The sequence below is a fragment of the Macrobrachium nipponense genome, chromosome 20, assembly GCF_015104395.2.
Source record: "Macrobrachium nipponense isolate FS-2020 chromosome 20, ASM1510439v2, whole genome shotgun sequence".
NCBI lineage: Eukaryota > Metazoa > Arthropoda > Malacostraca > Decapoda > Palaemonidae > Macrobrachium > Macrobrachium nipponense.
The window spans coordinates 51057155-51071277 of NC_061089.1; the positions used below are offsets into that span (position 1 = coordinate 51057155).

Sequence of the window (14123 nt, forward strand, 5' to 3'; positions counted from 1 at the left end):
GGGGGAATGTTCTGAGTCTCTCTCACGACATCTTTTTGTAAATTTGCTCGTTTTTTGTTCTTGTCTTTTACAATAATATGTCAATTGTAAATGTAATTTTACAAATAAAATTGCAAAGAAATATTAGAAAAACATAAGAGTAAAAAAAAAAAATTACTGAATCTTTGTTCTCGGTAAATTTACATACTAAATATTTTTAGACAGAATTTGTTACTGCTTTTATTTCTTATCTGTTTTGATATTTTTTGAGCAGTAACAATAATTGTACAAAATAAAATAAATTTATTTATTAGAAAAGAGATATAAGTTGGTAAAATTTACAATTGTCTTGTAAAAGAGGGCCCACTAGGGTTTGTAAATATAGTCATTTTCAACTTCTCGTGGAAGCTGGGGAAATTTTTTTAGAATTTTTTTCTTTCACCATTTACATTTGCATATCTTCCTCATTCCATTGATGTGTGTGTGTGTGTGTTTTTTTTTTTTTTTTTAAATTGGCAGACCACAAAGTTTACCTGGCCTGAGGAGCTGCATATCGATATATTTACCATCCAAAAGGGTTAAGTTATTCATGGAAGAGAACATAAAAATTTTTTTAAATTAATTTGTATTTTTCATAGCTAACAAGCCTGTGGTCTTAACTTGTGAATAATTTTTCCAGCACCAGCTGGAAATCTGGTAAAAATAAAACAAACAAGGAATTGGTGGCAATGAGGCAGGCTGACAAGCCTAGATGGCAACTCAACCTCCTTCAAAGCAGGTAACTTGATTGAGGGGTGGCTAGAGGTGGGCCCTATAAGTTAAGACCACAGGTTTGTTAGCTATGAAAAATAAAATTGATTATACATTTTGTCATTTGTTCATACGTGGAACAAACCAGGGTCTTAATGTAGGAGGAAGTTAAAGAACTATATGCAGATAACAAACCTTCGTAGTCACAATAGTAGTTTGCTATCAATCCTCTCCCCTTGCTAGAGAAAGGAGGGACTTGCTTTTGCAAAAGTTTTAATATTCATATAGGAATAAGCAAAACTCAAGCAAAAAGGCTGCAGTCTCACTTGTATCAAACCTGATCCAGCACATGATGGAATGACTTCTCACTGCCTGCCAGGTAGAGAAGAAGAGAAAGGAAGAGGAAAGAGATCAGTCATCTCATTCATTCTCACTTTCATGCAACATCTTAGGTAAGATACAAACTGTCCCACTAGGGGAACTGGATGAGTTACACAACCTGTTAAGCAGCCAACACCAGACCCAAGGGGAAAAAAAAAAATTGTCCAAGGACCTCTGGGCAACGTTCCGCAGATAGAAAGAAATGAAGATGGTCCGACAAAGCCAAGTACCAGCCTTCATACTCCTTTTTATGATTTATGATTTTTTCGGAAGAGTTACCGCGCCGACGTAAGGAAAAAGTTTTTTCATAAATTCACCATAAATCGAAATATTTTACTAAAGACTTCCAATTTATTGCAAAATAAAGGTAAATGATTGAATATTGCTAGAATATAAGAGTTTTAGCTTACAATTGCGTTTTTTGACCATTTCAGTAGAGTCAAATTTGACCCAAGGTTGAAATTTTGGCACTTATCGTTATTTATATAAAAATATTTCAAAACTGATGAAAGCTACAACCATGAGTTGTTTTTAGTTGTATTTTACATGAAATTGTGCACATTTTGATATATAATACTCCATGTAACGGCTAATATAAAATGGTGCTAAAATTATGTCAAAGTGACGAAATAATTTCTGAGATGTGTCGCTGATGTTTTTTAGTGCGAGAAGAAAGAAATTCGCACTTGCGCGCCTGGGTAACGATTGTAAACAAAACAACGCCTTGATCCATGAGCTCTCAGCATCCCCGAAGGCGCGTGATTCAAAAGTTTTTGCCTGGTAGGCCTATAAGTATTTTTCTGCGAATTAAAAAAAAAAATTTATATCGACGTACCATACATCCAATCGGCACCCAACAGACAATTTATTTCAACGTATAATACGTCCAGTCGGCGTTTAAGGGTTAATAGGCAAAAGTTATGGTAGTAAAGATATAACTGATCCTTACCAAAAAAACAATCTGTACAAGAATGAAGAACTTAAATAAAAATCTAAAACAGCCTACCTAATTATTACAAAATGACAAATTTTCTAAGGCAATTTGTATTTTTCATAGCTACAAGCCTTCGGTGTTAACAATAGGATAATTTCTAACGCCTAGCTGGATCTGGTTAAATCGCAGATGAAAGCAAGGAATCTTGTGATATCTGGCAATGTGTGTGAATATCGGGTGAAAAGTGGTCAAGGACCACGCATCCATGCCACAGCGTTCAGTCTTTTTCTTAACCGCCTGGGCGGGAGTTGTGGTTGACCTCTCTCGGCCTTTACACAGTTCATTGCCTGATTTCACTTGTGTTTCTGTGTGTGTGTGTGCTTTTATTATGGCTTCTTCAGCTCCTTCTCAGCCTCGACAACGTGTGTGCCCAGGTACTCTGTTTCCCGTGTTCTTGTTTTTGGCTTCTTCAGCGACAGATCCTAACAGAACTTGTAGTAGGTGTTGTTCTAACGTTTAGACAATAACGAATCCCTGCACGGAATGCCATGCGTGGCCTAGAGAGCAGTGGAAGTTAATTTATAGTAAGAGGGAATACTTTTGAGTGATAACTAGGACAACCTCATTTGCTAGTTAGCAAAAAAAAACTTTTCATACATGTACTTGCTTTAGTGCAGAAATCACTTTTACCACTTGCTCAAAAAAGAAAATTTAAATTTGGGTAGAGTGATGAATTAACAAATAAATAATTTAAAAATGGTTACAACAATGTTAAGTACTACTAACGCAATCTAATAAATCTGTACAGCACGCACTCTATTAAACTTATCAAGTATGAAGTAGGTTACCAACACAGATACCACCCACCATCATACTTGTCTATTAAACAGGGAGACTGGTGATATTTGAGACCATGAAGGTGGGTACATAACTGGTGGGTTGTGGTGAAATTACCTTAATTTTCCGAAAAAATCATGAGGCATATTAAAATAATGGATGATCCTTTGAAGATTTTTGGTATTTCTAACTACAGCATGAGCAAACATGATGACCTGTAATATGCTTAACTAATCATCAACAGTGAAATTCAAGAGAATCCAAGGATACAAAAATAAATAAGTGTATTGAAATACAGTAAACTTTATAGATTTATTAAGAATATATAATCCATTTATGTAAAATGTAAAATTTAAACTATACAGACCTGTGTATAAAATACAAGTTACCTGACAAATTAAACACTGGTCAAGGAACACCTTTAGTCATTCATTAACAAATTTGCACATTTCAGTGTAAAGTATATACTTAAATAACACCAGTCACATCATTCAGTAACAAATGCACTTGCTCTCAACTTTGCTATCTTGTTCTTGCTCATCACTTTTCCTTTCTTCTCTGCAAGAGCAACTTTCTTGGACACAGATCGTGCCAAGCGCTTCTTCTTTCTCTTTTTGTTAAAGCGATGTGGATCTACAAGGCGTTGTTGTTGTTCGTGAGCCTTTCGTTCAAATCTCTTCTTCGAGAGTTTAACTTGAGCTGCAGTAAAGTGACGTGTGTAAAGTTCCACACCAATGTGATCTTTAACTAAATTTGCTACATCTTGAGTGCACTGAGCAAGCTTTTCTGAAGCTCTATCATCTGAAAGTTCCCTAGCAAGGTGTTTAATGATATAAGAAAGAAGGTCTGGAAACACAAGTTTTTCCCCCACAACAACAATTACTCCTGCTATCAAGTTCAATAGAGCTTCACGCACAACAGTGTAAGTTTTGCCACTTAGCTGAAGCTCTTTGTAAGCTATATTTCCAACATGACGGATGACCCAAAGAGCACTGGTAACAACAGGATCATCTTTATTTTCCTCAATATTTTCTCTAACATCCTGAGTGTTCTCTATTCTGTTTTCTAAATCTTCTTCATTCCCACACCCGTCAGCAACTTTAGGTCTTAAAAGCAACACCCGACAAGAATTTCGTACCAAATAAATCAGATTTCTTACAACAGCCAATGACAACTGCATCATTGCAGCTAAATCTGTTCCTGCCTGAGTTTGTAGAACTTCACATAAATCAAGCACAAGTGAACGTGCTTTATCTATAGTGGAGCACACAACTGGAATTTTTGAACCATCCACTGGATGAGCAGCCAATAACTGTCCGATCAGACTTACTGAACTCAAACGTATTTGAATATGTGGATAGAATAATAAAGACTGAATATATGTCCACATGCTTTTCATCAATATTTTTCACTCCATTCAAAGTTTTTGTTAAATACAATGATACAAGTTTGGTCAACACTTCCAGCAACATCACCAATGCATTGTCAACCTCTTGAAATTGACTGACTGCAGGTCCATCACTAGAATCATTCTGGAGAGTACTTCCCTTCATCTGAGCACTGAATCTTGATGGATTTACAAGTGAAACTATTTTGGGAGCAACCTGTGTCACCATGTTTTTGGGCAATTTCTTTATTGACACATCAAGAAATGCACTTAATGATTTACAGCTTAACTGTATAGCCACAGCACATGATTCTATGTCTTCATCATCTTTACCCAGCAATTTCATGCACAGCTCAATCAAATATGACTTCCTCTCTGATCTTTCAAATAATATCTTCAGTGACTTATGAAGCAAAGACCTGTTTTCTTTGCACTGCTCTTTGACAATTTGTTCTGATATCTTCAACCCAAAAGTTGTCTCCAGCTCCTTGGTGAACAATTTTACAGGGAAATTAGTAATAACTCCATTAATGAACATTTGCAGAAAGTCGACCTTCTTCAATAGAATATGATAAATTGCCTAAATAATAATGGATTGAGCTATTATTTCTTCTTTTTCATTGGATATGTTAACAAGTATGAGTAATAAGTTACTCTGGCTTGGTTAAGAGCATATTGTCGAGTACATACAATGCTCATTTTCTTCACAGACTCCAAGAGTTCGTGAAGCTCTGGAGCATCTATCTTCCTTGCTAAAACAGCCTGTAGGACAGCAAAAACTATTGTCTGATGGCTGCTGTCATCCAAGGATTCTTGGACATACTGTAGCAATACACGCACTTGCTCAGAGGTCAAGGAATAACTCTCAACAGTTTTGATGATGAATGCTAAAGTCCTGAATGTCAGCTGTAAAAGTTCATACACTTTTCTTTTCCCCTTTTTTTGCTAGTTCTGAGGAACAAAATTTGTGCAAAATAACAAACATCTCAATTACAAAACGTTAACAAGCTGTTTCTTTAAAGATGGAAGAGGGTACTTGACAAGAAGAGTGATGCACTTCAATGCAAGCATACTAATATCAGGATGCTCAGATCTGAGAACAATTTTCCATGACTTCTAAATATGGATCAAGTAATTTTTTATGGTCTTCTTCCTGTGGATTAAATTTTCTTTTCGCAGCAAAACCTTGCAAGAAGCTTAAGAGCAAATTCAACAAAACACAAAAAGATGTAGTTTCAAATGTTGTTTGGGACCAAGTCTTGCTTTTTTAGGCTCAGGCTCAAGCAAATAACAATCAGAAGGCTGGTTCTTCTCTCCTTTCCCTTCTCTATTTATCTTTTCCTTTGACAGTAAAGAAGAACTAACTTTTCATTTAAGATTCCATAAATGAAAACAGATTTCTGTGTAAGTGTAATGTTTTCTCATTTTTTTCTATACCAGATGCTATTTCATCCATGCATTTGATTATCTTATTAACTATTTTTCTATCCTGAGTTGAAGCAAGAAACATCTTTTAAGGTAAAAAAAGGTTAGCAAGAGCTTGTGCTGAAAAACAAATTCTGCTGTAAAACTCAGAATTGCATAACTCTTATCATTCGCTTCTTCACTTTCGTTGTTATCTTTGCTACTTTTTTCTCTTCAGCTTGTAAACCTAAGATATCACCTTTACAAATTTCTATCATGTCTAACAGACATCTATCTATGTCAGATCCTTTTAATAATGGCCGAATGTGTGACAATACAGAATGAAGGGTAAATACAAGAACATGAGTTTGGAACCCTTTGGTTAGAATGCTTTGTAAGTCACCAACAAGCCATGGTAAGTATTTCCCACCCAATTCCATCATGATTTTCACTAGCATATTGCGAGCTTCATCTCTTATAGCTTGAGATTGGCTCTTCAAGAAAGTCAGCATTTTCATGAGCACACTATTTACATTAGAATCAAGAACCTTTGATGGAAGCTTTTTCATGAGCTTGATGAGAGCAAATGCTAATGGAATACGTTTAATGTCATCATCTTTCAGGATATTTACTTTTTGTTCACTTTGTGTTTTGCATCAGATCTAGTTCTCACAACCAAGGTTTCTTCAGTTGTGGGATGATGTTATTCACAAGAGCGAGGTAAATTTTCTGGGGTCTGTTAAGTAACTCTCCATCAGGCATCAAAGGAAGATCAGCAGTCTCAACTTCTCTATATTCTGTCTTTCCTTCAATTGCCTTCTCACTACGTTTCCTCCACACATGATGGTTTATTTGTGTCTTTCTTGAATAACTCTTTATTCTTAGTTAAAGTAGACTCCTTTATCACCAACTTGTCATTTCCTTTCACCTCAGTGTTTTCCTTGAGATTTTTTCCTTCTTTTTCCTCCAATATTATAACTTCCTCTACCTCTTCATGGAAACCATCGATCAATAACTCTAGTAATTTGACTAAAACTTTGAGATATTTCAAATTTATTTTCTTGAACATACCCAAGTATGTTTTGTTTCAACAGTCTCATGTAAGCATGCAAGGCAAATGTAGAGCAAAAGCACCAATGCAGCGAACTGCTGCTTTGTATTAATGATCATCCTTTGCATAAGCATCATTGAATAAGTAAACTCTTAAAGCAGGCAAGAGGTATTCAGTGATGGTGTCTTCTGAAAGAATGAGAGAGCCATTCTTCAACTTATCTGAAAGCCTCATCATTGCCCTTGAACGTCTATGCCTCTGAATGTGCATCATGTTACAGAAAAAGTCAGCGTCATCATCTGCCTCACTAGCAAGTTTATAAAGGTCTTCTAGCTTATCATACAACGAGTGACATTTATGAACAATTTTCTGAAGAATGAAAAAAAATGTCAGTTCTTACTTCATCTTTGGGGTTTTTCAGTCCACTCTTCACCAAGGATAATAATCGGGGTCAATCAATACTGCTTCACTTCAGATGGTTGAACTGGCTTGCAACCTCTACACACATATCAATAAACGGTCCAAGCAATGGCGTGACACACTTCGCAATGATGTGTCATTAATATGAGATATGACATACATACAACTATACACTAAAAACTGGCAATAATCAATGGATATATTTTCTGTACCTTTACAATACTCACTCATCTGTCTAAAGCCATCTAATCTACGTTCATAATCTACTTCATCAATGAACTTTGGATTCCAAGAATTGAGGTTAGCTGCTAAGTCTGCAATGTCCTTATATTCAGGATTCGTAGAAGCAATGGCAGTTACGGCTTTGGCACAATGCATCACGAGATGCTCGGTCCACTATGCAACCAAACTGCGAGATTAAGGGACGTACAAACTGCTTATTGTTATCAATGACAGGAAGCAAATAAGAGCACGTTGTAAGCAATTGTGCAATGACCTCAGCTTTCTTAACATGCTTATTTACAATAAGAGGAATTATTAGTGTCAAAAGTTCCTCACTCACACCTTTGTCAGTAAACCATTCTGTTAACTACTAAGAATTGTCAGGTCCCTCTGTGAACTGCAATGCCTTTGCTAAGATTTTTGTTATTAATATTTTCATGCTCTTGTAGAACCCTTGCAAGTGAGGTACAAGGAGGGCAGAACCATAATTCTGCAGTGTGAGGCCATCTCGTGACATCAATCTTTTCACCTCCACTAAAGGAGGACACACCACTAAAGGAAGGGCTTCATCATTTTCATTTAATGTAGTTTCCTCATGATCTTTCAGAGTTTCCTCATAATCTTTCAGAGTAAGAAGCTTTTCTACCATGTTGAAAACAACAGCTCTTACCTTATTACTGCACTTCTCATTAGAAACAAGCTTTACAACATAAGTCAGTGGTGTCAGAGTAACATCATCCATGTGAACCTTGGCTAGTAATGGGAAATACCTTGGATTTTCCGCCCAACATTCAAACAAATTCAAAAGTGGAACAGGTGATGAGAGGCCTTCATCCTTGGTAAAACTTCTCAAATTAGGCCAAACCATAGTTTCAAAACACAGCATCAATTTCATTGGAGTGCCACTCATAATCTTCAATAAGTGAAAAGAAGCTCACAATCTGTTTTTGAGCCTGTTGTCTGATATGCTTCAAATAAGAGACATGGCGTTTCTTTATTTCAGAACGTCGTTCAAGAATCAGAGATGATAAATTTGCTATGAAGATAATTACTTTCAGGAGTAAAGATCTTTTTACAGTCATTATATTTGCAATTCTTTCAATATATCCATAGTTGTAAGTGCTCCTTGCAATCTATTAAGTGGCACAACATTTCTTGAGGTCCAGATCATCTCTACCTCTGTTAACAATACTAAAGCAGATCCATTAAGATGGCCCAGTAATGACATCATGCCAAGTCAAGAAATGTCTGAAACTCTCCTCACTAGCACCAGCTAAAAATCGTAGAATTACAGCTTTACGAACATTAATCCTACCTTTGCCTGCACTATTAGAGCCAGTCTTGTAGTGCATTTTTCCATACCATACTCTCTCAGATATGGCATGAAATCTTTTCTGTGTTCATCATCTAATGTCTTCTCTGACCCATCAATTGAAAATAGTGTTAAAGCATTCTTGAAAGACTTGTCATCTAGTAATTTGTACATATGATCTTTGTATGGAGTTAAAAAAGCATGATTATAACCTAATAAGCAGTCAAAGGATAGCTTTTGAAGCGAAGGTGAAGGGTGTGTTAACAGTTCTAGGTACATAGATTCCAGCTTTTTTGACTGAGCAAGCATCCTTGGGTTATGAAATCTGGAGAAGAGTGTAAGTTGCTCACTGAGTGATTTGACTGATGCTCTTCTAGGATACTCAGCAGTGCCTTCATCTTCCTCCATGTCTTCTAGATCTTTACCATTTCCGTCCCATCCTCATGTTGCTGTGATACATCATCATTTCCACTACTTACAAACTCCTGCTGCCCTCGTTCAAAAGTAATATCTTGTGTTGGTGCCACAGTAAAATCTACAGGAAAAAATTCTTTCTCCAAGAAACCAAAGAACAATGGTACCAAGTCCCTGTTTTTATTTTCACAAATATCTGGGAACTTGTCCATTGCTCTCCAAAGTAAGTCACGGAAATTCAAATGATTAGGTTTTGAATGGTAATTTAGAATAAACCTGAAGCAGTGTTAATATGCAATCAACATCAGAAGGACACACAAGATAGGTGAAGTCTTGATCAGGATCTACCTGCTTTCTCAGTAAAACTTCTTGTGTTGTATGAGAAGCTATTTCAACTTTGAAAACCAAAGAGGCCAAAATACATCAAGTGGCATAGAATAAGCAAAGCCTGCTATTGTCTTCAAAACTGGATTCCAAAGGTCCTGGTAATTTGTATATAACTGCCCAACAAAAACCAAAAATAACAATGGAGCCTCATTATAATCTCCTGATACTGGGACATGTGGTTTCAAATGATCAGCGTCCACCATTGTAATAAAACGGAGGCGATCTCTAAACTCCCAAGGTGTGATGGGTACAGACTCAGCTCACAAGATTTTGGAAAACAAAAAAAACATTCTCAATATCATCAACAGAATTTTCTGAAGGAGCCAAGGTTATAGGAAACAATGACAATATATGAAGAATTAGGAAACGAACCTGGGGGTTTGATGAAGCCAGGCCTGGAGCCAGATATGTATAAATTTCTTTCAAATATTCTTCACTCATGATGTTCTTTTGATTCACAGATGAAGCAACAGTAAAATAAATATCAACTGCTCTTAAGATATGTACATTTTCTCTATAGTGGTTTTTCTTCTTAAGCAGTTCCTCAAGTTTGACCTGACATAAACTTGCAAGAAAATCTTTCCCTTTGGCGAGTATGTGTGACATAACTTCAACCACTAAACTGATCAAAAATAACACTTGTCTTGCAACAAAGGAATTACAGATTTTACATTCATATCAAGAGTAAATTCTGGAACTGGTACTTCAGACTTCTTTTTCTTGCTTAAAGGTGCGACAGTGTCAACTATTCTCTGTGCTTCATCTTTTAACATAGACATAGCATTGTCCAAAATCTTGGTCAAAAATGAAGTAAATTCCTGCTTTTTCAAATGCATTATATGAGGCATACACAGTAAGCACAGAGACAAATCCTCAAGGTTTGAAAGGTTTTCAGAAATACCTTTCTTTATTTCCTTCTCAATATATTGGCCAATATACATCTGTCCATTTAAACCAGGAACAGCAAAGTTTAACAGATAAGGATTCCAGGTACTCAGCTCCTGCCCAGATGTGCAAGGAGGTCGTTTCTGAATGGTTATGTCAGCAATTAACTCTAAAAATATTCCTAGCAATACCTTGATCTTCACTTTCACCCATCATACACTCCAGGCATGGTAAAACTAAATTAAGTATTTCTCCATCAAACCTTTCTAGGTTAGTAACTTGCTTCACAAAACTCAATTTAACAGCAGGAGAATAACTACAGGACAAAAATGAAGAGACAATTCTCTTCAAGGCAGAGTGATTAAGTTTGTCTGCAGGGAATGCTAGCAATGTTGCCAAAGTTTCTGCCATTGTATATCCCACAGTGTCTGGTAGTGGGGATTTTCAAGTACATTTACAACAATTAACCACTGTATCTTTATTTCCATCTGTTATCAGTGCTCCTTGTTTATGGGATAACAGACATGAAGTACTTGCAAAACACAGTTTAAATGACGATGAGTATCTGCATCATCCTGAGAAATCAATCTTTTTGTACTGTCCCAAAAAAAAAGTTGGCCACACGAGAGAATTATCTTCCTTCCATAAAGTTTGCCATGCAACATTCTTATCTGAGGAGTTGTTATGTATTTTGCCAATAAAGACACTGTAAACTTAACAGTTTCCAAGGCTGGTTCTTGTGGTACTTCATCACTGCCACTTAAATTTTCCAATAATTTGTCTAATATCATTGGAGTACAGCTATGAACTCTTTGATAACATCCGACTTCATCATTGAAGCAAAAAACACGCCCCAAACCTTCCACCTGGGATTCATCTTTCTTGAGTTTTCTCAGGGACATAGAAATGAACCAGTTTTTGCTTAGGAATCTTACGAACTAACACTCCAAGACTCTGAGCAGCAAGCTCATTAATGTACCAAGGATATGACTTGGAAAGGAGATGTGAGAACTTGTTCACATGATACAAAGTGTAAAAATCTTCATAAAGATACTTCTGTAAAACAACAAATAAGGATACAATACACAAAAACACTGTTTCAATCACCTCTGGGTCCTTCATAGATAAATGAACAATGAGTTTTGGCAAAAAGTTATAGAAATGTTTACTGTAAAACTCTTGAGGAAGGTCATTAGCAAAAGCTACCAAAACATCACATACAGGTTGAAGAGCTGACGTTTCTGGATTGCTAATGTGTGTTGATATACAGCTAGCAATGTGGTTTTCATGAATCACCAGTTGACCAGTCGTCTGTATTTCATTTCCCAGCTCACGCAGAAATGTCTGGAAATAACAAACAATATAGCGTTAAAACATAAGTCAAACACCTAAAAATGTTTAGAACAAAATTATACCTTACAAATAATTCTACCATATATCCCACCATATAAGGTGACTTTTTAACTTTAAAACATCTCCGCCAAATTGGAGGGTCTTCTTATACACCATAGCCTTGAAAAAGCACCTTAAATCCTGCTGAGATTTTTAATGACCGGTTAACCCCTGAAGTGTCAATAGTTGTATCAATAGTTAACTACCATAACTATTGACACCGTTAAAAAAGTAATTGTAATAACAGTAAAAACCATAGGTAATTAAAGTGTAAGCGTTATATGCCACAGACTAAAGTACGAAGACCATTCGAAATTAATAAAAATAAAGTTGGTACCTATGTGGTAATAAGCTCCTATCCTTGAGGAAGGAGAAAACCACAACTCCACTCCCTACAATTAGCTAAGATTGGGCAGTCTAGCCCCAGGGAGATGATAAAACAAAAAAATGATGACTTTTGCTTCAAAAATATAACCTTTCACTTTAATTGCGGTTTTGATTCCCTGTTACAGCATACAAAGTACTTTAATTTTAATTACTGTTTTGATTCCCTGTTACAGCATACAAACTAAGTGCTATATGACATTTACTTTGCTACATTAGTCCCTAAACAAAAACAAATCATGCCTCAGACAGACTAAGAACCTTTTTTTTCCTTTCTAAACAGAAACTGATACTCTAACAAATTCAACGATGATACAATTTGGACATTTCTCTGTCCAATTCTGAGCCAAAGCAAATAATTGGCGACTCAAGACCAACTATATATCTACAATTGTTATATTGATGATAGTGGGATATTGGTTGAAACCAACAGTGTGAACTGTAACACATCTATCCTTCCATCTGCTATCATACTGGCATAGATGATAAAACATGCAGCATATCAATTTATCCCATGTGATTAGCAGAGGGATATGAGAGAACAAGCGAATAAAACAAGTACATCTTTTGCTCCTAACCCCTCGCAGTAATTGCCAAGTGTTGCTGGAGGACTATGAAATTCCCGAGTACTGCGGTATCATGCAAAATGGTGATTCTTTCCAACAAGCAACCTGGCACTAAAAACCTGACCACGGAAGCAGTAACATGATCCTAGTATCAAATCCTGGTGCCATGACCAAACATGACAATTTGTCCAAAATTGCATTTTTCCTAACTATACAAACCTGAGGTCCTTTACAATAGGAAGGTACTAGCGGCAGCTGGATAGGTCGTAAGCTTTCGAACAAGGGGTTCGGTAGTTAACTGCTTGTCCGACAGGCGCGCGCGCAGCGCGACTGGGAGGTAAACAAATCACTTTTGCTTTTGGTCCAAGCAAAAACTGCAGAGTGAGGGGTGGCTGAGGTGGGGCTATGTGTAAAAGGACCTCAGGTTTGTATAGTTAGGAAAATGCAATTTTTGGACAAATTTGTCATTTGTTCCGACACGGCATACAAACCTTCGGTCCTTTTACAATAGGAAGACTCACTTCTTGGTGGGTGGAATCTGAGTCTTTTGTGAACAGACTGGTGTTCGCCCAACCTTGGAAGCCTCCCTGGTCGTAAGAGCGAGGAGGGATCCAAGCCTCTGTCCGATTGATCGGGGTGTGCACCGCAGGATCAATGGTCAGACCTCTGGACCGAGTACTAAGAGAGAGGCAAGCGTATCTCTTCGTACCAGCAATGTAAGAACTTGTTCCTGTACAGGAGCAAAGATAAAGTCATGGTTTTGACTCTTGTAGGCATCCACTTCCCCCCCTTGTAGAAGGAAGTGGTGGATCTTCTGCTCTATCCCTAGTGTGAAAGGGATAGGATGGGGCTCTGTCATATAGCTCACCGGTCATCTCGTCCTTATCCAGCAGGGTGATGACCGTATCCCTCTACCTACAGGTAGAGGGGTAGAAAAAGATAGAAAGAGAAGCCAGTCACTTTCTCATTCACTTATCTATTCATACAGTCACACCAGGACTCGATGCTGTTCAGCCTGCTAGGGTCTGGGTTAGCTAGACGACGTGTTGAGCAGCCACCACGGGTCCTAAGGAAACCGATCCAAGGACCTATGAGCAATATCCAAGAGGTATAAGGAAGGTGCCGGTGGTCTGGTTGTACTAGACCCCTACCTTCCATACCTGCGCCACGGAGAAGTTCTTACGAAACGCCAACGAGGGGCCAATACTTCTGACTTCGTGAGCTCTCGGACGGGACGTACGGATGTCGTCACTACCATCAGCCTCATACGCCCTCCTGAAGACCTCACGCAGCCAGGACGAAAGAGTGTTCTTGATACTTCTTTCTTTGGTGACCCCCGTCGTCTAACGAAGATGCGTCGACACTCAGGCCCGAGGTGTCGAGTTCTCTTCAGATAGCGCCGTAGCGTACTCCCAGGA

General features: G+C 37.4%; 1 protein-coding gene across 1 annotated transcript in view; it reads right to left on the reverse strand.

Annotated features, from left to right (window-relative positions):
* Positions 1-11199: 11199 nt before the first annotated feature.
* LOC135221024 (small subunit processome component 20 homolog) overlaps positions 11200-14123 on the reverse strand; it is a 44121-nt gene continuing 41197 nt past the window's right edge. Inside the window, exon 3 of the mRNA XM_064258749.1 lies at positions 11200-11707. Coding sequence (XP_064114819.1) covers positions 11237-11707 — 471 coding nt within the window. The 3' untranslated portion in view covers positions 11200-11236. The remainder of the gene's footprint in view (positions 11708-14123) is intronic.